This window comes from Brachionichthys hirsutus, chromosome 16 (genome assembly GCF_040956055.1).
Source record: "Brachionichthys hirsutus isolate HB-005 chromosome 16, CSIRO-AGI_Bhir_v1, whole genome shotgun sequence".
Classification (NCBI taxonomy): domain Eukaryota; kingdom Metazoa; phylum Chordata; class Actinopteri; order Lophiiformes; family Brachionichthyidae; genus Brachionichthys; species Brachionichthys hirsutus.
In genome coordinates, this window is record NC_090912.1 from 7626741 (window position 1) to 7650645 (window position 23905).

Sequence of the window (23905 nt, forward strand, 5' to 3'; positions counted from 1 at the left end):
AGCGATCCAGCGAGCCTGTCAGGAGACAAATAAAGATCCATGAACTCGCTGTGGGATCCACAATTCATGGTTACGATGCTCCCACTTTCTCATTGTCTTCCGTTTTATCCAGGCTTGTGGAAGAACACGGCTTTCTGGTGGAGGGCAGCCTGCCAGTAATGAGAAGCGAAGCCGAGTCTGTGCCGATAGCGTACAAATATCTCGTGTATCACAGCAAAAAATGCAAATACGAATACGAGTTCATATACAAAATGGATTCACAACAGACTGTCAACAGATGCTTGTTGGTGAAACCTGGCCTCCTCAACGACAGCGGTAATGTAAACTTGACTTGGCCCCTCTGCATAAGGCCTGCATGCTCATGTCATAGTGTTATAATAAGCGTCTTTATTTCTGTTTTGTAAAGGGGACTGGCATCAATATGACGACATCATCTGTGCTGAGCCATCCAAGAGCATGCTCAAACGCTTAAAGGACACGATCAAAGGAGCTCTGCCGTTTTGGCCAGAGCAAAGAAACAATCTGATTCAAGGCAGAGAGATTGCAGGCAATTTAATGCTGGAGACCATATTTGATCTTCTCAGGAGCTGGAATGACGTGAATTTAAGCCATTTTCAGATCCAATTAAGTCAGTTCTGTCAGGTTTATGGCGATCCTTGTGTTTACGAAGAAAGGCAAAAGAAATGGTTCTCCTTAGACTACGGCGTAGATGATGTAAGTTTACATCAGTCGATCAAAAATCTAGATGTAACCAGATACGTAAAACCTCCTTACCATTGGTGTGTTTCTTCTTAGGTTAGGAGGATGCTAAAAGAATTCATGCTGACAAAGGTGATTCCTCAGTTGCTGAAGGATGGAGAAGGGCAAATGCTCTACATTCAGGATCCGTTGAAAGCTGCTGTGATCATGCTTCATGTTTGGAGACGGCAGCAGTTCCGGCTGGACAATGGCGAGCTCTTCCGGCTCTGCACCGTACTCTGTTTACCCAAAATGGACAAGGATAACTTCTTCCAATACTGGGCTCAGTTCTCTCAGGATGTTGGCGGTCTCAAAAAGTAGGTATCTAATCTTTGTCGCAATTCTGTAAGTAGCGTATTTGTAATTTAGTAAACAAATGTTCATACGATTTATTTTGTAGTCTGCCAGAAAAGCTGGTGTATTTGATGAATGCGGTGAAAAAAGCGGGAATGCCACACTGGATCCTGCTTCTGCCGTTACTCCACCTCCTCAAAGGCACCTCAAAGCCCTTTGCTGCACCCACGTTTGGAAACTTGAAGTATGGATTGTCCTGGTCAGGTTTGCAAGGCATCGAAATGGATGGCATGAATAGTCAAGAAATGAGGTAAGAATCCTCTTTGACGTGGGATAAAATATCAGCTTACATGAACGTCTTGCTCATGAGCAGTATTTGGATAAAGATCGACAGCTTTGAATTCCTCCTTTTTGTTTTCAGGGCTTTGGTGAATTTGATGAAAAGCCACAGTTATTTGATGGAGGTGGATCCACATTTGGTGCGAGCCTACTTGTATGTCATGTGTTTTGATGAGCTGTTGCCGTGCATCATCAGCGTTCACACTGAGCTGTTGGACACACTTCACATTTTCACCAACAAGTGTCCTCAAGATATTACCGCCAGTAACTTTCAGGTGAAGTGGAACTAAGAATAGTGTAAAACCTTTTTTTTTAAGACTTGTTGTATATTTCATTTTAGTGATTGATTCTCTCGGATTTCTGTTTTCCAGACGGTGACTGACATTCTTTCGCATGTCCAACAGCATCTTCTGGAAGTAAAATACAGGTATTAAGGTCTAAATGTAACAGATGTCATTATAAGCACCAAATTTGATTGTTTTGTGTTTAAACTGCAACTACATTGTCAAGTAACATTTTTAATCTTTGTATATAACCAGTTTGCTGAGCAGATGACTTTGCAGGGTGAAATGCATTATATTGTCAAAAGTATTTGCTCCCCTGCTGCCTTCAGAAACCCGTGAACTCCAGCGGCGTCCCATTCTTAAACCAGAGGATTTAATGATATCGGTCCAGCCGTTGCAGCTAAAACAGCTTCACCTCTCCTAGGGAGGCTTTCCACAAGGTTTAGGGTCTGTTGGGATTTTGGCCATTTCTTTCACAAGGGCGTTTGTGAGGTCAGAAACTGATGTAGGACGAGAAGGCCTGGCTCTCCCGTCTCCACTATTAATCCATCCTGGAGAGCATGTCTCCACTTGAGCTAATCTGAAGACGACATGAAGTTTGGAGCTCTGTAGCTACTGGCTGCAGAAAGTTGGTGACCTCCGTGCACCGTGCGCCTCAGCCGCCGCTGACCAGGCTTGTGTTTTAGGTTGGGCTCCCACTTTTCTGCTGTTGTTCCACTCTGTCATAGTCCTGCTAATTGTTCACTGAGGAATATTAAGTAGCATGGAAACTACACGGCTGGACTTATTGCACACTCCTGAGAGCGACTCGTTCTAGTAGGCGTGCCTGATTGTGTACGCCTGTGATCGTGGAAGTGATTGGAACACCTGAATTCAATGATTTGGAAAGCAGAGCAAATACATTTGGCAATATAGTGTACCGGTACTTATCAAATGTGACACCTTCTTTCTTTCTTCTGCTTGTCTTCTGTTCAGTCCTTTTATAGAGGGTTATAGGAAAGCGTGCCTTGAAGCAGCAGTGAAACTGTTGGAGAAGATCTGCAAAGGAGTCAAACCGGAATCGTACACCCAGAACTACCCGGACATTCCCGTAGCTTGTATGAATCTGGTGGCATCAGTGGCAGACTTTGTTCATCCCGATGAGCAACAGGTATGAGAGATGATTCCGATGAGGCAAGCTTTTGACGTTTAGACCTCAGCAACACTGTGAAAAACCCTCTGGTATTAAATCTTGTTTAGGACACTCAAAAAGGGGGGAGGTACCAGCAATACACAAAGGAGTTGATCATTCAGGCGATGGCCATCATGAGAGACTGGATCAGCTGTTCTTTCAGGAAGCCTTTGCTCAACAGCGGTCTGACATCCCTGTACAAAGTTGAGGCCACAGTGGAGATTCAAGTGAGCCTTTATATTTACAACAAAACATTTGTCATATAATATTTTGATTGCTCAAAAACAGTACCTTGCAGACAAATATGGTCAATACCTCTTTGGCGGTTGTGCTTCACAGATGTGGAACAACGTAATCTCCATCCGTTTTAAAGATGAAGATTGCACAAATGAGTGGAGAGTGATGTTGACAATGGATTTTGAGGGCAAGTACAAGAAGGTATGAGATGACCTTTATTTTGTAAATTAGTTTGTTGGATAAAACTGTCATTCCTGTTTCTTTACAAATTGACAGTTTGACCAAAGTGAAACATTATTTGATGCTGAGATGTTTGTCTGTTTTCAGGAGTCTGCTCTTGAACAAATTGAATTCTATTGCACAAATATGGAGAAACTTCCTGAAACACATTCACTTGTTGCTGCTAGTGTTGAGAAGTGTGCTCTTGAGGCTGTTACGTCTTTGTGCCATGTAAGAAAACGTCTTGTTCACTTTAAAAATGTACGGTAGCTTCAGTAATGGAAACGCTTATAGGACCCCTGGCCATATTTAAGAACAATAACTGTTTTTGTAGAATAAAGATTTAAAAGGCTTAATTTTTTTACATTTATTTCTTTACTGCTTATTTCCTGCTTGTCTCCAAAATATACATGATAAGGCTGATTTCTTTGTATCCTCTTATCCAGAGCAAGTCCGAGGGGCAGCTCTTTGCAAGGTTCAAGATAAACGGGAAATTTGGGAAACTCATCTCAACCATTATTCAGAAATCGTGGCCAAGGGACCATCGAGGACGTTATCAGGAAGATAAAGAAACGGTTCTTCAGCATGTCCTCTCCTGGTCTGCCTCCAAAAACGTTTTCCAACTACATGGTATCTACTCTGCCCCCTCCAAAAAACACACACATTTTAAACATAAACACACCTGGTATTTAAAGTGATATAATGTAATTGGAGATGTGCATTTATTCCGGAGGGCATCACTGTATATACTCAAACCCCACTAAGTTCTTTCACTTACGACAGAATCGTGTTTTTACAAATGCTGCTGAAGCCGTGTTGTTGTCCCCTCTGCTATCAGTTGTTTACCCCTCCTGTTGTAGGGAAGCCATCAGATTTACACAGCCGATGCATATTGGGTTTTTTTAAAATCCTATTTAAATACAAGCTTATGGTCCCAATTTTGACCGACTTTTTTCTTGGTCAGTTTCCACCCTGGGTGATCTTGCTACCTGCTCCAGCTGAACTATTGTAGAGGCAGCCCTTAGAATTAAACAGGTGATACATATTGGGCATCTTCAGAAACCTGAAAACTGCCGCAGTTTTGACCTACTTTTCTTAAAGTTAAACGTTGCAAATTTCCCAGTATGTGCTCCTCTCCGTCCCTGCGCTCAAACCTTTTGTTTATACTCCAGGTCACCTACTTTCTGATTAGGAAGTAGGTTCCTGACTCAAAAAGGTGTCAAAGGGCAGTACAGGCGGCCATATATCAGTTGAGCAATGCATTATTTGTAGAACCACACTTTGGCTTTTCAGTAAAGGAATGGAAAAGTACAAGACCTTAACGATAAAGAAAACCACAGGGGAACAGGTGTTACCGGTACATTTCAAAGGTCAAAAGAGCACTGCAGACGGTTGTGTGAGATAAGCAAAACCACACTTTCAATTCTACGATAAGGAATGGAAGGAATCAGGACGTTAACAGAAAACAGGACGTCGCTGGTTTAAACAGACTACCTAAGCTAAAGGGTGCACGAGGTGTAGAGTTTTTAATGGGGTTGTTTAATACAATCCTAGAGGGAAAGAAGATGGAATGAAATGGAGGAGAAGTGTGCTGGTGCCCAATTTCAAGAAGAAGGGAGACGCACAGAGTTGTGGAAACTATAGGAGATAAAACTATTGAGTCATACAATGAAGTTATGGATAAATGTGGTTGAGGCATTTGTGAGCAGCATGTCGCGTGAGGCTAGCAATGGCCTGTGAAGTGGAGAAAGTTAATTTGCTGTTGCGACACCTGACAAAAAAAGGATCCTTATTGGATTATTTTAGATTTTTAAATTGCGATTGTTTCAAGATATGTTTCATTATTACATACTTATTTTATAGTTATTATGCGTGCATAATTAAAAAATCTTTGCAAGAGTGAAAATACTGAATAAGAATATAAGAAAGTACTGGTCTATAATATAATAATAATATGGTTAATTAAGAAATGTTGCTTCATGTTGAACATTCCTTAAAATAAGACTAAAATTCAGTGACGCCCGTTCTTGCACAGACCTGATGATAGTCGACTACCAGACTTCAATTTACATCTTGCCAAGAGAAAAAATGTTAGTAATGGAAAGCACTATATATTCTGCCATTGAAGGTGAGGAAATGCTGATTGAGAAGCTCACTGAAGAGGCCAGTGACCGAATCGCCATCGCCATATCGGTATTCACAGCCATCAAAAATCAACTGGTCCAGGGAGATATTAAGATCAGCCTGCTCAAAATCGTTTTGGAGAGGAGAGATGCCTTCTTAGATCTGCTGAAGATAGGTAAGAAGATCGACCCATCAGTGCTTGTTTGTATGACGGAATGAACTGGTTTTAGGGATATTTGTGTGCTAATATTAACAGATTGCCTGTCTGAGAATGAGCAGTACAAGGATAATACCAAAATGAGAAGGCTGTTGCAGTGCAGACGAGATGAAATGGCATCAGTGTACCATGAGAAGGAGCTGGTGGATATCTTCTTGACGATGAGCCACACGCTTGGGGAAGCTTTGACGGGTAAGATGCTCACGCCAAGAGAACGATTAGGTTTCGTTTAATTGTGCAGCTGCAGGAATGTTAACTTGTTTGTTTAATCTCTTGTGTAGCTTTTGTTCTGCCCGTTGAAGAGAAGCAGCAAGTCAACATTGAAGCCATGCCCCTGAGCTCTTTCATGGAAGTTCAGCAATTGGAGATAATGCCCTCCGACATGACTGGCATCGTCACGTACTTCAGCCTGGAAGAAAGAATCCGAGAAATGGCTGTGGTCCTGTACACTTTCAGAGACAGTCATATATTCAAAGTGATTTGGAAGGAACAAGTCAAACTCTACGCTGCTGAAGAAATGGAAGATGTCCTTTGTGAAGAAGAAGAACCTGACACGACCACACCAGAACTCGTATTTGGTGGCGTCTTTGAGCCGTGCTATGCGTGTTACAGAGACATGTACACTTGTCTGAAAAATGGCAGTATAACACTTGAGGAGGTAAACCTATATTTTGGTGACTACAAGGGGAAGTACGAAGAGCTCGCGCAGGACCTGCAAATCATGTGCAGGGTCGATAAATCAACTGATCAACAGTGGATCCACAGCAGGGTTCAACAGATCGAGCAGTATCACGAGCTTCACCTGGCGGTGGCGTCGGCTCAGATCATCATGATGGTTAAAGAGACTCTTTGTCTTCATGGGGACTTCAGGGTTATGGAGAGGCTCACAGAAGTTGTAAGTACAAACGTTGTGAATCAAGTATATTACGATTTATACGATAATCCCTCAGGATTAACGCCTCCCGCTGTGAATGTCACGCATGGAGCAACTGTATGGAGAAGTATTCAGAGTACGAAGTGCGTCTCAGGGATGACCATGTCACAATAACTTTTGGCCTGCTGCAGGACCTTTATGTGGTGCACGTACACATACACAGACTTATGTCCATGTCTCAAAGGTTAACCTGTTTTGCACCTTCAGAACCATGAAGACTTTCAGAAAGAGCACCTTAACCGGATCGACATTGACATGATGCAGGCAAAGAAAATTCTGGTTGACATCACTGAACCCCGCAGACGGTGCTTGGAGGAGCTGGGGCTCAGAAGGCACTTTGTAAAATGGGTAAAAGATGCACTTGAAGGTGTGAACGCAGCTGTTATCTAGTCTAGTCACATAGTCCCAACACTTATTGTCATACTCATTAAGGTCAACTGCTAATGTAAACATTTTCTCTACAGATATCAATGAATTGAAAGTGTTTGTCGACCTCGCTTCGATCTCTGCGGGCGAGAATGACATGGACGTTGATCGCGTCGCCTGCTTCCACGATTCAGTCCTTGGATACTCTGCAATGTTGTTTGAGCTTAAACCACACGCTGGTTTTCAGGAATTAAAAGAGGTGCTCAAAAAGCTCTGGAGAGCTTTGGAGAATGACAGCAATTTACCCAAAAAACTAGTAAGAAGATGCCTTGCTGATAATTTTATAGAATATCCTTCCTGGCAGTATTTTTAGTCAAACAAAAGAAGAGAAATTGTATTTAATTATAATTGCATGCAACCTTAACTCTGGTAGTTGGGAGTTTACCAATGAGGGAATCATGAATTATACTGAAAATGAATCATATAGATATTAAATGAACTACAAACACTGGCTGCTATTGACACACAGCCAGAGTACATGGGTTAACCTTAACCTGGAAGTGGTGCAGTTAATAAGGTTATGTTCTTTTCTAGCGAGACAGCGCGCGCCATTTGGAATGGCTGAAGACTGTGAAGGACAGCCATGGGTCAGTGGAGCTGTCGTCGCTCTCTTTAGCATCATCCATCAACAACAGGGGGATATACCTGATCAGTGCACAAAGTGCCAACAAGGTAAAGACCCAAAAGATGATGAATGGCAACAAAGATGTTTGGGAGTTAAAAATGGATGTGAAGAGATATTTTCATTCAATCCAGTTGAGTCTCGAGTCGGTCCTGAAGCTGCAGATTCCAGAGGAGCATGATGATGGGCAGCACATGCGTGGTTATTCTCTCGAGGACCTGCGGGACCTGCAGAACAAACTCATGCTCATGTCAGGGAAAGGGGATCAAGGCCAAAATGAAGTTGACCGCTTTGGAGAGGTATGTTGAAATATTTATTTCATGCACATGCTTAGTTATTTGGTTTGGCGTAGAAGCTGAAACTTCTACGATGGCTATTTGTTATTAACAATGCTCTCAATATGGAATCATGTCAATCACTAATTAATCACAAGTTTCTTGCAATATATATTTGCATTTCATTTACGCGTTTCTATTTTTTTTTTAGATCTTCGACAGTGTTCAGAGATTAGCTAAGGCATTCATTGCACTTCACACTGCTGGGAATCCCTTGTTCAGGGACTGGGAAGCACAAATTAACTGCTGCTGTGAAGAATCCAGCATTTTCATGGACTTCAACCTGGGCAGTGTTTGCAGTAACGTCTACATTGAGGGCAGCATAGAGGAGCTCCTTCCCGAATTCTGTAGGAAAATGGAAAAATGCCTCGGTTATTGGGTGGATTTTGTGGACAAACAGAGATCTCAGCATTACTACCTGAATTACTACACTGCTGAACAGATCGTCTACCTGTGCAGCAAACTGACACAGAAAAATGTGATCAGTGTGGAGGAACAAGCTCTCATGATGTTGTCCTTTGTCAAGCCAAATTGCACAGCCTCCAATTTGAGGGAGGTCAGACATGCGCTCCAGTATGAAATCCTCACCAAGCCAGAGGAGCGAAATGAGGACATTGACTTCCAGACTTTCATTGTGGTGCCAACAAGTGAGCTGGCCGATCCAGAAGTCACCAGTGCATTGGATGCCCTGCCGAGTCACGTGGAGTCAAATGTTTTGCAAAAGTTTGATCTGATCTGGAATTCTTATATGAAAGACATGAGACATTTCCTTCCTAACATTCTCGACATAAAAAGTCTAGGACGAATGTTGGAAATGCTGGCCAATGATGACAAAGTTAACCAAGGACATGGCATAAACAGGCAACTTCCTCGAGGCCTGTTCAGTGGAAATCCAAACCTCATCGTTTGCCCACACAACAATGTCTTGAAATCTTGCATCTCCATCTACATGAATAGAGAAGACGAGACACTTCCTACCTATGATGAAGTCCTCCTGTGCAACTCCTCAACGCCATATGAACAGGTGGAACTATTCCTCAGGCGCTGTCTGAGCACGGGCTGCCAAGGGCAGAAGATATACTCTCTGCTGTATGGAGATCTGCTCACTTACGATGTGAGCTCGAAAGTTGAGAACTTTTTTCAGCGAATGAAACTGCAGAGCAGGAAAGACTACATGCTGGTTATCATCTGCAGCTCGGAAAGAGAACATGCGTACCTTCCCTCAGCCTTCAGCCAGTACAGATTGCACATTGTTCCACAGAAATCATTGAATGAGATCCAGCGGTACCTCCACAAACACTACGTTGTCCCGGACGATCGATGCAGTGCTGCAGCTGTATTCAAAGACCGATTGCGTGTTGGTATTATCTCATCCGAAAGGGCTGGTGTTGGTGTGTATATCTATATATTTTAAATACTACTTTATTTCAAACTTCTTATATGACTGATGCTTGTGGAAGTATTTGTACTAATGATGCTCTTTTTTTATTCAAAACTGCAGGTAAATCTCTTTACATCAAGAGACTGTATGAGAAGCTGAAGCACTTAACTGGAAAGTCCTCAATGAAATGCATTCGCTTGGTTGACGCAAATGTCGATGAGGATGCCATCCTTCAATCGCTGTTTAACACCCGAAACAGGAAAGAAGCCATGATTTTTCATTTTGACGTCACCTCATCGGTAATAATGAGTCTGAATTTAATGCTAAATATGTTTTATTTAGTAATAAAAGTAATATTGAAGTAATATTAATATACGGTATTTTAAATGTCTAAGAGAACCACTCAAGAGATATACTCTACTGTATTAGTTATACTTGCTAAACATGTTCAAACCATAATGGGTAAAAGTGACTATTTCTAATCTTCTTTAAATTGATGATAAAAATCATCTGTGGAGGGCCACGACCCCCATATTTGGAACCCCGGTCTCATAACCAGACTTCAGTGTTGTTAAAACGTATTAAGTGGGCCAACTTAAAAATGTTTAGTGGTTTTTGCATTTGTAAATAGGCGGTTCAAATGGAGGCGGCCGCTTGACCAGGTTTGACTGCTATAGATTATTTTTCTTGCCCTCTTGTGTATAACATCAATTTACTATGATTCATGTCATTGCAAAGGTGCAGAAAGGCTTCCAAGAGTTTCTCTTTAAGTTATTGATTTTGCGCTATTTGATGACCTCTGAGGGGAAAATGTGGAAATGCAGTGACAACGAACTATATCTCATAGAGATGTTGGAGCCAACTGTCAAGTCAAACAAAATTTCGTCATGGCAGGTATGATTTGGCACTATTATTTGCTGTCATTATAAACTACTAATCCCTATGTTGTCTTTTTAATCACTATTGTCTTCACAGGATCGCCATGGAATTCGGAACACATTCACAAGTGTGTTTCCGAACATTTTCTGCCGACCACCCAGGGAGGTGTTGCTAGAGATGAGAAAGAAGGATGCAGCAAGCTCAGATGACCCACTGATGGATGATATAAAATTCAGGAGTTCAGCCTTTCAGCGCCCATACCAGTATCTCTCAAGGTTTCATAACCAAATTGCTCTTGATAAGTTTGCATATCAGGGCGTGGAAGGATCCCACGTGGAATGTCTCTGCATGCTTCTCATGTACTGTGGAGTCTTGGATCCATCCTGGGCAGAACTGAGAAATTTCGTATGGTTCCTTAACCTTCAGCTACAAGACTGTGAGACATCTGTGTTTTGTAACGTTACTTTCACTGGAGACACGCTAATTGGGTTCAGAACCTTTGTGGTAGACTTCATGATTCTGATGGCAAAGGACTTTGCTTCTCAGTCGCTCAGCATCTCTGACCAGAGTCCCTTCAGGCTAAGCAGCAATGCTCAGACTGCTGTCCAAGATAAAGAGTTGGCCCCTTTTCTGATGAGAAAGAGATGGGAAACAGAACCCCACCCATACATCTTCTTTAATGACGACCACGTGTCTATGACCTTTATTGGTTTCCATCTTCGGCCCAATCAATTGAACTATGTCGACGCGATTGACCCTGCCTCTGGAAAGGTGATACGAGCGAATGTTATGACGAAGCAATTGTATGAAGGCCTGAAGCTACAGAGAGTCCCTTTCAACATTGACTTTGATCGCCTTCCAAGAGCGGAGAAAATCGATCGAATCTGCAGGGTTCTTGGTATCCAGCGGCCTCTTGACCCCGATGAAACTTATGAACTTACAACTGACAACATTCTCAAGATACTGGCCATCCACATGCGATTCAGGTGTGGCATCCCAGTCATCATCATGGGAGAGACGGGGTGTGGGAAGACGAGGCTCATTAAATTCCTTTGTGAATTGCGGAGAAGTGGCGCCGCCACAGAGAACATGAAACTGGTCAAGGTGCATGGAGGAACAACTTCCGAAATGATTTCAACCAAAGTCAAAGAAGCAGAAGACATTGCTTTTAGCAACAAACAAGACTATGGATTTGACTCTGTTCTCTTCTTTGATGAGGCCAACACCACTGAGGCCATCAGCAGTATTAAGGAGGTCCTCTGCGACAAGACGGTGAAGGGGCAACGCTTGATGCCAAACAGTGGGTTGCAGATTATTGCCGCATGTAACCCTTATCGAAAGCACACGGATGAGATGATTAAAAGGTTAGAATCTGCTGGCCTTGGGTACAGAGTTCGAGCTGAAGAAACGGATGAAAAACTTGGGTCTATCCCTCTTCGCCAATTAGTCTACAGAGTTCAAGCATTGCCACCAAGCATGATCCCTCTGGTGTGGGATTTTGGACAGTTAAATGATCACACGGAAAAAATATACATCCAGCAGATTGTTCAAAGAGTGGCAGAAAAAAAATCGGTCAATAAACATTACGTCCGTTGCATCACTGATGTTCTCTCAGCGTCCCAGAAGTATATGAGGAAAAGAAATGATGAATGTAGCTTTGTGAGCCTGAGAGATGTAGAACGTTGCATGCAGTGCTTTGTTTGGTTCCACGACAACCACGCCGAGTTGTTTAAAGAGCTTGATGAATTTGAGCGGAAACAGAAGGCCAAGAACAACGAAAGGCAGCAGAAACCTGATGTCAGAGACCATGTGCTCTGGTCCCTGATCATAGCCGTAGGTGTGTGCTACCATGCTTGCCTTGAAGAGAAGGATAAATACAGAAGGAAAATCTGCAAGTGTCTGCCGCCTTCCTACAACCCAGCAAAGTTATTGCAGGAAATCACAGTCATGCAGGATTTACTTCTGACTGGCGTGCCAGTGGGGGATACTATTGCCAGAAACGGTGCCCTCAAAGAGAATGTCTTCATGATGGTTCTCTGCATTGAGCTAAGAATCCCTCTCTTCTTAGTTGGAAAACCCGGAAGTTCGAAATCTCTGTCTAAAACCCTCGTGGCAGATGCAATGCAAGGCCAAGCTGCTCACTCTGACCTCTACAGAATGCTTAAACAGGTCCATTTGGTGTCCTTCCAGTGTAGCCCTCACTCGACACCTGAAGGCATCATCAATACCTTCAAGCAATGTGGCCGCTTCCAAGAAGGAAAAAATCTCGATGAGTACATTTCAGTCGTGGTTCTCGATGAGATTGGACTTGCTGAGGACTCTCCGAAGATGCCGCTGAAAACTCTTCATCCTCTGCTGGAGGAGGGATGCATTGATGACGAGCCACTGCCACACAAAAAAGTTGGATTCATTGGAATCTCCAATTGGGCTTTAGACCCAGCGAAAATGAACAGAGGCATCTTTGTCTCCCGAGGTGACCCAGATGAGACGGAACTCATTGAGAGTGCTAAAGGCATTTGCAGATCTGATGCGATGGTTTTAGAGAAAATCGGAGATTTCTTTAAACCATTTGCAAGAGCCTACTTGCACATCTGCCATAAACAAGGCAAAGGATTTTTTGGCCTACGAGACTACTACAGCTTAATTAAAATGATTTTTGCAGTCTCCAAGGTTAATCAACAGAAACCCACTGCAGAGGAAACCGTGAAAGCTGTGTTGAGAAATTTCAGTGGAAAAGATGATGTTGACGCCGTTACTGTTTTTACCAAAAGACTGCAGATTGTACCAAACTTGGAGAACATCAATGCAATCGAGTTTGTGAGAGAAAACATCCGGGCCGTTGGGCAGGAGGAGGAGTGTCGGTACCTGCTGGTGCTAACAAAGAACTATGCAGCCCTACAGATCTTGCAGCAAACCTTCTTTACCGAAAGTGGGCAGCCAGAGATAATCTTCGGATCAAGCTTTCCAAAAGACCAAGAGTATACGCAAATCTGCCGCAACATCAACAGAGTCAAGATCTGCATGGAGACGGGTCAGACCGTTGTGCTTCTGAACTTGCAGAACCTTTATGAAAGTCTCTATGATGCCCTAAACCAGTATTATGTCTGCTTGGGAGGACAGAAATATGTGGACCTTGGATTGGGAACCCACCGTGTGAAATGCAGAGTGCACAAAGATTTTCGGCTCATTGTCATTGAGGAAAGAGCGGTGGTCTACAAACAGTTCCCGATACCGCTGATCAACAGGCTGGAGAAACACTACCTTGACATCCACACAGTCCTTAAAACTGAACAGAAGAGAATGGTGGATGCATTGGAGAGATGGGTGACACTTTTTGTCTCTGTCAACAGTCCGAATACAGTCGTATCTCAGACCTACAAGTACCAGCCTCCAGACGTCTTTGTCGGTTACCACTCGGACACCTGCGCGTCTGTGATACTTCAAGTGATAGAGAAGCAAAAGAACAATTTGGAGAAGAGAGATTCTGAGATGAGGATCCTGGATGAGGCCAAACTCACACTGCTCAAATGTGCCACACCGGACTCAGTGGTGCGATTGGAGTGCACGGGTCTTCCCAAGGTTGAGACCAAATTTCTCTCCGAGATCTACTTTAAAGAGCAAAATAGTAGCTGTCTAGATGACTTCATTTGTGCTCACACACGGCAAGAAGAGCAATGCTGCTCCTCCTTCACAGAGGTATCCTTAAAGTTTTCAGAAACACTCCTTGGCAAAAACAGTCAAAATGTATTTCTATTTTTTTATTGACGTTAATCCTTTATTTTAACAAATAGAAGGGAAATGCACAATGTTAATATGGTGTGCATTATCTGTGTCAGTTCAGTCAATAAAATTGAGTAATTGCACAAAATATGACAGGTTACCAAAATATTTTTTGTCTAGGAGTGAAATACCAAGTTGAGAAATTGCATGCATTGTGTGTGTCGGGCATTAATAGGTATAATGTTCAACCATAGGTGACAACATTTTCCAGACTTCTAACAGCCTCGGACTTGGAACCCCTTGAGCAAATGTTTTCTAGCGTCGAGCTCCTCTCGCTGCAGCAATTCGACACAGAGCATTCTTTCCTGAAAAAGATCAGGTTGGTTGATACTATGCATTGGGTAACATATAGATTTACACTTGGTAATAGTTAAGAGAAACATTTAAATATGCATTGGGACATTTATAGGTATATACTGTCCTTGAATGGGCTTCTAAGATCTCAGATATGATCTTTGTAAAACAATCACATCTCTGTTTTGATGTAGGAACTTTCTCACAGCTGGACATGGGAACACAAGATCCTGCATCAAGATCCTCCTCATTCAGTGTGATTTCAATGAATCCTCTCATTGTGCTAATCTCATTGCATCTGCAAAGTAAGTGCAACATTTGCTCTCTGTTGTCTGTGCACCACTATACATTTTTTTTCCCGTGTTGACACTTCCTATATGCTTTCAGGTATTCATCCATAAATGAAATCAACAAGATAACTCAACAAAGTACGGGCAGCAAGGTGTTTGTCTACTTTATTACGAGGCTGCCTCGAATGGAAGGAGGGACTTCTTATATTGGCTTTCATGGAGGTCGGGCTACTGCTGAATTACATGTAATTATATTTTATCTTGCTCAAAGAAATAAGAATAATCTGAGACATTTTAATATTTATTTATAGGCCCCTGGAGATCAGCTCACATCGACGACCTTAGAAGGTCAAAAGTCATCGTTTCAGACATCAAAGCCCTGCAAAACATGACGATCAGTCAGATATTTGAAGCAAACATGAGTCAGCCTAAAGGTAACTGATTGATGAACAATTGTGAATTACAGCTTTGTTTCTTTTGTGGTATTAAGTTGCATATTATTTTTCTGCAGCCATGGAAGTGGACATCGCTCAGAATGAGGAGGATGTAGAGTTAGCCGTGAGTACAGACAGGAATAAAAAATAAAATAAAATCATACTTATACTTCTGACATTGGGGGAAAGTGTTTACTTGCGTCCCTCCAGGAGCTGCTGGTAGGCAACAATGGCATTTCATTTTACTCTGGGCTGTTTGTGAGACTGGACTTTTTAACTGTTGACCCCTGTTGCAGGACTCTGATGAGATTATTGACACTACAGCGCTGTTGCGGAGCTGTGTGCAAAGTGCAGTGGCCATGCTGAGAGACCAGGGGGAAAGTGGATTCCGCAGTACTCGGAGAGTTGAGATCCTGCTGACACTCCTTAGTGACTATGACAAAATAAAAGGTAATGGCTATATTTCAGTACTTTTTGTTTTCTTCGAGTTGCAGCGGTTATCTTATTATCTCTTTCTTGTCAGGGGAATTTCTTCAAACATTGAAAAAGCATATTCACTCACTGCTGGCAACTCAGGATCACAACACTTTCTCATCCATCAAAAGCAACTGGGTCATTAAGGAAGCCTCAAACTTCGATGCCTTGCAAGAAGGAGGCACCTTCAGGTGAGTGCTCGGATCCAGTGGCTTTCTAGGTTTGCGTAGGAATTTCTATTTTCTTTGGAACAGCACCATCAACATTTTGGGGTTCATGACAGGGGGACATTATGGAAGCATGTTCAGGCTGTGGTCATCCCCCTCTTGGCCCAACTGGTTTCAGTCATCGACTGTGACCAAAACTTGGACATTCTGCTTGATATAAACTCTGGAGAATCTGTCAAGAAGCTATGGTTGGATATCTTTGGCAACGATAAGCTGCTGGAAATCCCACACCTACAAGTAAACCACAGGTAAGTCGTGGTAATAGTATTCCAAATTCCTATAGCAATATTTACCGTAATGTTTACTCTTTTTTTTTTTGGGGGGTCTGTTTTTTTTTTTTAAAAGCTCTCAGAGAACAACAATCCTTGTTCAAAACTCCATTGCCAAAGACAGAAACATGAGCTGCAGCATGCCTTTCGGTTGGAGAATCAAGAACTACCTGGAAGAACTCTGGGTTCATGCGCTTCAAAATGAAGGTAATGGGTTGCTGTTGGGCTCCACAATTCATTGTCACTCCTACAGTGCTGCCATTACGTTTCGCTTTAACAGTAAATGCGTCTGTCTGTCAGGCCACTCACATTCTGAGTTTGTGGAGTTCTTTTGGAAGACACCGCTTGGGCGATATATTGCAAAAGCAGACCCAGAGATGCAGACGGAGTTTTATCACCGCTACCTTCAGGATTTCATCAGTATGACAATGAATGTGACTTGTCCTGAAGATCTACAGGTTGTTTTTCATCAGATGTTGCTACATTTCAGAAAACGTCTGTATGCGGCGTTTGCATTTATATGTAATAATACATAATTGATACCTTACCCTTTTGTAGCTCCTGTGCAGTGCCTTGAATTGTTGTGTCAGTGAGCTGCGCTTGCAGCTATGTGCCACGGATGATGCGGTGCCATCCATTCCATGGGTCCACACCGCTTATCATGAATTCAAGAATCGTCTGCAGAACCTTTCCAGAATGATCTGCATCGAGCCCCTGGTGACCCAGCATCTCTTAAGGAATCAGCATTCCTGGGATAGGCCTGATCTGGTGTGCCTCTTTATTCTACGTGATTTCTTTTTCTTTTTTCATTCAAGGTTTTTTTTAATGTTGCATTTATGATGTTGAAATGAAAGATTAAATGGGTTTTGTCATTTTTAATGTTAATTCCGTTACCCCTTTTCTAGCCAGTTCTGTGTAGTGATCACGTTCCCTTTTTCCAAGGTACTTGATGTGTATGCCGCTTTGGCATGTGTGGAATACCTGGAGCCCCAGGTTCTGGACACAGACGCCCAAAGACAGGCCTGGCTCAGACGGGTCAAAACACTCCAGGTTCCAATTGAGTTGATCTGCTCTGAGGAAAGTTTGAAACGCTATGGCGAGGGTTGCAGGTCCATGGTCTGTAGAGTCCAGTAAGTTAGATATCAGTGAAAATGGTTTTCATGAAGGTATACTTTAGTTTATTTGAGTTGGATTGCTATTTATTTATTTTTCTTCTCAGGCCTGGATGGAATCGAATATTTTCTCTGTCGCTATTTGTGGAACACATGTTGTTGGGCATTGAGGAAGTAGAGAAGAAGTTTGCGCCTTTAGTTTTGGAGCACACAAGATGTCTGGGCAAGGTCAGATAAGGTTCTTTTTACTTTAATTTTACAATGATTAAATTGTCTTAAAATGACAAATCATAACAGTAAGTCCTCAATTCATTGTAAAATGTGCATCATCCACTCTCGTCAAGATACTGGAGAAAAACTCTGACTTCAAAACTCATCGGGCATTTGAGGACGTTATTTCACTGCTTAAATCCTGCAAAGACGGAGCCATTGAATGCATCTTCAGGTCGGTGTTCAGGTTTCTTACCATCGACTTTCTAACAGAATCTGTGCCTACATCAGTTTATTTTCCTGTCGATAATGTGTTATCTAGATTTGGTCTCCCACTGTGCCCAGTGTGTATGGGAGACCCCCAAGATCCCCTCTGCCTACCATGTGAACACATCTACTGCGTGGCCTGTATCAAACAGTGGCTCTGCCCTGGTCAGATGTACTGTCCGCTCTGCATGATGATGGTTAACGACGAATTCCCCATGATTCCTTCAGATGCCATAAGGTTGATAACTTTAGAACTACAGAAAAATATGTTAATTTATTTGTTGCTCATGAAAGGCACAAAGATATGGTTCCTTCTGCCCTCATGGGCTATCTGCAATTGTAATGCTGTGTGAATCCAGCTTGTAATTAATAACTTATTTGGTCTTTTGTGCAGGTTTCTAATCGGCCAACACGCCTGGTTCAGGAGGCAGTCGAATGCTTTCTTCATTGACCTGGTTTCCACTTTGTGCTTCAAGGACAACTCTCCCCCCTGTTCAGAAATCATTGTCCATTTGCTGTCCTTCCTCATGGTGGAGGCCAGGACTGTTCCCATTTGCAGAAGTAGGACAGTCTTTTAAACACTTAAACATTAATACAGATGTGGTTTTGTATATCTCTAAACTGTCCTTTTGTTTTTTGTTTTTTTTTAGCAGGCGATCGAAAAATGTTGACAAAGGTACTCTCCCCTTTCGATGACTCTGTGGATAAAAATCCAGTGGTTCGGTCAGTCGTGCTCAAACTCCTGCTCAAGTATAGGTGAGGCCTTATTGCATAATGTGCCGACTTGTGTATGCTTTTAACATTTTGTAGCACAAGTGTTTGACTAAACTGTACTGTTTCTGAAGCTTTGACAAAGTTAAAGATTACCTGCAGCAGCATCTGGTGGCAGTCGAACAGAGTGAAGTCTTGGAGCAGACGGACAAAACCGAACTCTCCTTGTTGTACATTAACTGCATGGAGGTGCACGCACACATTCTAATATTTGCTGTAGAATTGAATAACAAAGCCTTCATTTTAGACAGAAGTATTTCTTTTAGAATTCCAAAACACAAATGAGGTATATATTCACCTTCCAAATTTCCTTTGCTCAAGGATTCTATGTTCGAGAGGTTCCAGTTCAGGTCCATTGCCGACCAGCAAGTGTGTTTACGGGATGAAAGTGCTTTCCTGATTGACTACCTGCAGTTACAGTCTGCTGAAATGCCCACTGTGGAGTTGTTGCAGCAAGTGGCCAGAGTGCGCATGGACCTGGATGTTGCTGCTAACCTCATTGTGGAAACACTGAGAGTCTCAGGTGTGCAAGTTTAATGACATACTGTTACAGCTCTGATGCGTTGTACGTACCAACCACTGTCCAGCAGCCGAAAGATGGCTTCCGATCAGTCTTAAATCATTTGTGGTTGAAGTAGTAATTCCACAATCTCTCTAAAATGTTATTCTCTTTTCCATTTCTAATCATGCCAGAGGCTCCGAAGAGTGCTCATTGTGGAACTACAGCCTTCCTGACAAGTGTGATCAACCTGTGTGAGCAGAGTGAAAATGACTGGTATCGTGTCTACTTGATCCGTAAGATATGCGTCCAACACGGAGTGGAGTTTATCCTAAAACTTCTCAAAGTCGACGCAATGCAGTGGCTCTTCCCGAAAGAAGTTCTGCAAAAGGTTTGTTTATTTCCACTGTCCTCTGTCAAATTGAACGTTTTCATTCTAAAGTACTGTGCTTCTATCGACGATACACCCAGAGCGAAGAAGCAACTCCAACAGACCAGTATCTGGTCTGTGGGGAACACTACAAGACCATCAGGAACGCGATTGCAAGGGGAGTTGTCGATGGCCGAGTCGGGAGTCTGGACTCGACTTGTGAGGTAATTTGATCATTTTATTTGTTTCAGTCACATTTTATCACTAAATATGAAGACATCATCTAAAGTGTGGGGGTGGGGGGCATTCGGTGTATTACGACGACCTGCTGACCCTGATAAACACACACAATACTGTTATGCTGCTTTCACAGTTGTGTTCTTTTTTCTTTTACAAGCTGTCTTGTTGCTGTGCTTTTGTCGTCATAGAGCTGTGGATGTTCACCACAGCAGACATCAGTGTATCTCCTATTGGCGCTGTACAGAGAGGTCACCATTCTCTACAGAGATTCCAATGTTGGCTTCCATCCAAACCCTGAGGTATGCCTTCCTTTAAGAACTCATTTCTCCAAGGGCCACTTTAGCATTATGTTTGCCCTTCAAAGGCCAAATGTAAACAGTAACGCAGTAAAAAATGTAAATAAATGTAATGTAATTTAATGTAAAATAAATGTAACTACTCCTTAACATGATGTTAAATAAGTACCGTATTAATTTTTTTATTTAACGCTTTAGCCGCCACAGTAATTACAATAAAATACTCCGTTTTGATATCACTTTCAGGATCAGCACTGGAGAGCTCCATATATAGCCTATGGAGCTGTCCAGTGCTGATCCTGAGTCCCATTTGGCGCCGGGATCAACATGTCAGCACAAGCTTTTTCTTAAACTTTAAATGTGTTTTGTCTTATTGTGAATCTTCTGAAAATTGAGTTGCTGCCTCATGTTAGATTGTCAAAAGCAGCTAAATGTCAGACATAACTGGAAATATCTGGGTCCTGCAATGACCCACCTCTTGTCAGATTTTAGAGAGTCCTCCTCAAGTGAGTCGTTGTAGTTCTCGTTAAACAAAAGGGTCTTATTCTTTAATAACGGACAATGTCAGAGACTCTCTTTGGTAAAAATACACACTAAGTTGATTTAAATTTGATGCCCAGAGTTACCGCAAAGAATTGCATCGCAGCCGTGCTGCAGCTGCTGGCTGAGAGGATTTACGGGACCACTTCCATAGCTTTAGTGAAGGACGAATCATTTGTACACCAAAATATTTACATTTGTGGCCAATGTCTTCTATTTACTTATTTTCCTTGAGGACTTATTCAAGTGCCGTTATATAATGTGTCATATTTTAAGTTGGTTTCGGGTCACATTTGGCTTGCAGTTTACGTAAATGAAATCTGCCAAATAAAAACGTGTGCAGTTCTTTGCTGGACACTTTTCTGCAAGTAAAGAAATAAACTGAATATATTAATGTATCTTTGTACGTACTGATCTGCAGCAAGTGGAAGCGCTCCTCGCCTACATCCGGACTTCCAAATTTCTTGCCAGCCCAGAGCTGAAGGCCTTAGCCCAAGGTCTTGTCACCAACCAACTCGGACCGTTGGCCATTCATTCTGGAACGTCTGGCGCAAAGAGTGTATTGGTGGGCTTGAGTATTCATGTGGCTGCAGTCTTGCTCTGTGGAGACCAGGGGATCTTAGCTCCCCTGCAGCAACTGGCAGCGGCACCAGCCAACATGAAGGTAAACCGATATAATGTAATGAAAGCCTCTTCATCTTTGTTATACACTGAAAAGTCTTCCTCTCTTGCTACAGGCAGCCTTCTTGCCTACTATGGCAGATGACATGCTAGTCATTGCTCAACAGGCTCTTGGACCATTGCAGTGGTACCGTGAGTCAAAGACTATCTTGGTGGAAGATTTTGTTCGAGATTCTGTTCTCTAATAATGCTTTGGTTTATCTTTACAATAGATTGTTCGAATGGTCATCCCTGCACCATTGGAGAGGTATGGTTGTAATGACTGCATTTTCTTTTTTTGAATATTCTTTTTATGCCACTAAACCTTTCTTCCCGTCTCTTTTTGTAGTGCGGGCAGCCCGTGGTAAAAAGTCACTGTATGGATTGTGGAGTTGAGATTGGAGGAATTGATCACCAGCCTGTGCAGGGATTTCAAGCTGTTCCATTTCAGTAAGTGTTTACAAGGCGGGTGGGGGTGGGGGGGTGGTGGTGATGTTGAAGAAAGTTAATTAGAGTTTGTTTTATTTTAGTTTCTACCGAAAGTATTGATTTCCTTCCGACAGGGGTGATCGTACTCAGGCGGGCCACATCCTTGGTGACCCCAGTCGCAGAGACAATCCAGACATGTTGGACACGAAGAGTATTTCACCTGTTCCCTTCACCGTTATCCGTATGCTCACTCACATGGCCATGCTGCTCGGTACAGTCAACCACCAGCAGGTAGTCGCAACAGAAAAATGTATTTTTACCCAGCAGTACATGTGTGGTAGGGTGGAGACTTCTATCTTACCATTGAATTTCATCTGGATCAGATCCAGGATGATGTTAGGAAACAAATATTACATTTTAACATTAAAACCCTGTTTACGAATTCAAAAATCTGTTATAAATACACATCAACTCTCGTTAACTTTTACTTTTCATGGTTGGTGTATAAAGATACAAAGAACATTGTATAAACTTTTGATGATGATCCAGATCACCACGTTGATGCTGTAAAACTAATTCAGAGGGGAATGAGCTGCTTGGCGGAGGTCTGCTCTCTCTGAGTGCTTTTCTAATGTTATAATTTTGTAACCAGTTATTCTTGGTTAATGATCTACTTTTTGTGTTTCTAGTCTGTCTCTGCCATCATCAAGCCTCCAGTTGCTGACCCAGGTGCATTTCTATTTGCTCACCTGCAAAAGGACTTGAAACACCTTATCAGGTTTCTTGGTAAGGGGACAGACGACACGGTTAGTGTGGTTCACCTCCTCATCAACAGCCTCTTGGAACGCCACAAGCAAAAAACATGTAAGGAACCAGTTGCACCAAACTTGTTGTAAATTATTATGTTGTCAGTTTGGTGAAATAATGAATGCTCTAGACTAGAGCATTCATTATTTCACCATTATGTTCTAGAGCTTTCTTGACATTGTGACTGCAATTTATCTGGATGAGACCGAAATTAAGAAAGGCCAATAGTGCCCTCTGGTGGTAGAAATTGTGTGCTGCTGTTTTTGCAAAGCAAGTGAAATTTAGCAGAAATTTAAACTCATAAAATGTAGGATTTGGCCTGAATTACCGTCACATTGTTATATCTAGCTTTCCAAATGGGCCAGGATGATATTAGCAGTTTCATCAGTTTTAGTTTGGAAGTTCCACAGTTACATCACAAAGATTTAAACTATGTGCAACCTTGATCATATTGTGGCTCCCTGAAACTTCACCTCTTTATCATAACTGTTTTTTCCTTACAGGGCCTGTTGCTTATGACAACCTGCTCTATACCAAAGAAGCTAGAAATGGATGGGAGATGGAATTTAGCAACGGCGTCATCACACCTCAGCTAAAGGTAGAAGCATTTTTGAATAGCTTTTTGAAAAGCACGTAATAATTTCAGACTTATTTCAACATGTTTGGAAGAGATATGTACAAAACAGGTAATTTTCTTCTGTCATCTTCTCCCCCCTCAGCACTTGGACAGACAACTCAAGGAAGTGAACGCAGTAATCCGGAATGACTCCCGCATCTCTGCCAATCCAATCATGAAGCTCTTGTTTGGCGACCCCAGTCACTTTTTGGACTCACTTCCACCAGATTCTCTGATCCATTGTTCTGCAGTGTGGAGTTGCAGGGAGAAGGTTTCTCTGCTTAGCCTCACCCACATTGTAGAACAGAATGATGGCAAAGATGCCCTGCCTGTCCTCTGGAGGTTTCTGCACAAGGTAAGAAAATGCCCTAATGATTAAAGATATCGGGTTTGATTGATTCATCTGTGCTGAGCAGTTGGCTCCAATAGTGGCTGACTCCAGCACAGCATCCAACAATTGCCTTCTGAAGTAACTTGTAGCGGAAATCATCTTCTAAAGTTCTTTTTAGTAGATTCGATCAGTTCTAGATCTTTTTATAAATATCTATCCCTTCATTATCATTACCGCCAACGCAACAAAACAGGATAAAGTGCGATAAAGCCATAAAATTGGAGTTCTGCATCCAGTCTGGGCCCTCGCTGCAGTGTCTCTGTAGAAGTTGGTGAGTCTAAGCAGGTAGCAGAGGTGTTTTGTGTTGTGTAGCCAATGCTGAGAGTTCAGATGAGGTTGTCCAAGATGTGGTGCTAAACTTTGCACTCACAGCTTGGAGACTCGCACGATGAATGTAACTTACCACTATACACTGGCAAAGTAATCTAGAATGTTTATTCATAGGAAACACTCCATTGTTTGTTAGAAACAAATAGTAAAATATAGGATCCTGCCTATATGGTCACCAATCCAAGATAATAGAGGCCTGTATAATAAAAAAAAACAACAACTAAAAATCAGTTTGACATTTTATAAACTGTTAAATTTTGAGGTTGCACTGCAGCATTGTTTTGGTACAATTCTTAGGCATAATTTTTGTTTCCAGATTATGGAAATAATTATAACCACTTAAATAACTCCCTGTGCAGCTGAATTTATATTGACAAGAAAATGCCATTCGTGTTTTCT

At 42.2% G+C, this 23905-nt stretch overlaps 1 protein-coding gene across 1 annotated transcript in view; it reads left to right on the forward strand.

Annotated features, from left to right (window-relative positions):
- The window catches only part of rnf213a (ring finger protein 213a), a 31629-nt gene that overhangs the window by 3748 nt on the left and 3976 nt on the right, over nucleotides 1-23905 (forward strand). Inside the window, exons 7-58 of the mRNA XM_068749830.1 lie at nucleotides 113-315; nucleotides 407-714; nucleotides 796-1055; nucleotides 1139-1342; nucleotides 1454-1646; nucleotides 1743-1798; nucleotides 2631-2805; nucleotides 2895-3053; nucleotides 3166-3264; nucleotides 3391-3513; nucleotides 3729-3912; nucleotides 5411-5581; nucleotides 5663-5815; nucleotides 5905-6518; nucleotides 6765-6924; nucleotides 7022-7239; nucleotides 7518-7655; nucleotides 7740-7904; nucleotides 8092-9331; nucleotides 9442-9620; nucleotides 10060-10215; nucleotides 10297-13896; nucleotides 14175-14299; nucleotides 14469-14579; nucleotides 14662-14786; nucleotides 14876-14998; nucleotides 15076-15122; nucleotides 15295-15448; nucleotides 15522-15663; nucleotides 15756-15947; nucleotides 16045-16175; nucleotides 16269-16426; nucleotides 16527-16736; nucleotides 16911-17098; nucleotides 17188-17308; nucleotides 17425-17525; nucleotides 17613-17795; nucleotides 17952-18118; nucleotides 18208-18313; nucleotides 18403-18517; nucleotides 18650-18853; nucleotides 19033-19218; nucleotides 19299-19421; nucleotides 19626-19736; nucleotides 20695-20937; nucleotides 21011-21086; nucleotides 21167-21201; nucleotides 21283-21383; nucleotides 21497-21653; nucleotides 22052-22226; nucleotides 22673-22767; nucleotides 22889-23140. Coding sequence (XP_068605931.1) covers nucleotides 113-315; nucleotides 407-714; nucleotides 796-1055; nucleotides 1139-1342; nucleotides 1454-1646; nucleotides 1743-1798; nucleotides 2631-2805; nucleotides 2895-3053; nucleotides 3166-3264; nucleotides 3391-3513; nucleotides 3729-3912; nucleotides 5411-5581; nucleotides 5663-5815; nucleotides 5905-6518; nucleotides 6765-6924; nucleotides 7022-7239; nucleotides 7518-7655; nucleotides 7740-7904; nucleotides 8092-9331; nucleotides 9442-9620; nucleotides 10060-10215; nucleotides 10297-13896; nucleotides 14175-14299; nucleotides 14469-14579; nucleotides 14662-14786; nucleotides 14876-14998; nucleotides 15076-15122; nucleotides 15295-15448; nucleotides 15522-15663; nucleotides 15756-15947; nucleotides 16045-16175; nucleotides 16269-16426; nucleotides 16527-16736; nucleotides 16911-17098; nucleotides 17188-17308; nucleotides 17425-17525; nucleotides 17613-17795; nucleotides 17952-18118; nucleotides 18208-18313; nucleotides 18403-18517; nucleotides 18650-18853; nucleotides 19033-19218; nucleotides 19299-19421; nucleotides 19626-19736; nucleotides 20695-20937; nucleotides 21011-21086; nucleotides 21167-21201; nucleotides 21283-21383; nucleotides 21497-21653; nucleotides 22052-22226; nucleotides 22673-22767; nucleotides 22889-23140 — 13015 coding nt within the window. The remainder of the gene's footprint in view (nucleotides 1-112; nucleotides 316-406; nucleotides 715-795; nucleotides 1056-1138; nucleotides 1343-1453; nucleotides 1647-1742; nucleotides 1799-2630; nucleotides 2806-2894; nucleotides 3054-3165; nucleotides 3265-3390; nucleotides 3514-3728; nucleotides 3913-5410; nucleotides 5582-5662; nucleotides 5816-5904; nucleotides 6519-6764; nucleotides 6925-7021; nucleotides 7240-7517; nucleotides 7656-7739; nucleotides 7905-8091; nucleotides 9332-9441; nucleotides 9621-10059; nucleotides 10216-10296; nucleotides 13897-14174; nucleotides 14300-14468; nucleotides 14580-14661; nucleotides 14787-14875; nucleotides 14999-15075; nucleotides 15123-15294; nucleotides 15449-15521; nucleotides 15664-15755; nucleotides 15948-16044; nucleotides 16176-16268; nucleotides 16427-16526; nucleotides 16737-16910; nucleotides 17099-17187; nucleotides 17309-17424; nucleotides 17526-17612; nucleotides 17796-17951; nucleotides 18119-18207; nucleotides 18314-18402; nucleotides 18518-18649; nucleotides 18854-19032; nucleotides 19219-19298; nucleotides 19422-19625; nucleotides 19737-20694; nucleotides 20938-21010; nucleotides 21087-21166; nucleotides 21202-21282; nucleotides 21384-21496; nucleotides 21654-22051; nucleotides 22227-22672; nucleotides 22768-22888; nucleotides 23141-23905) is intronic.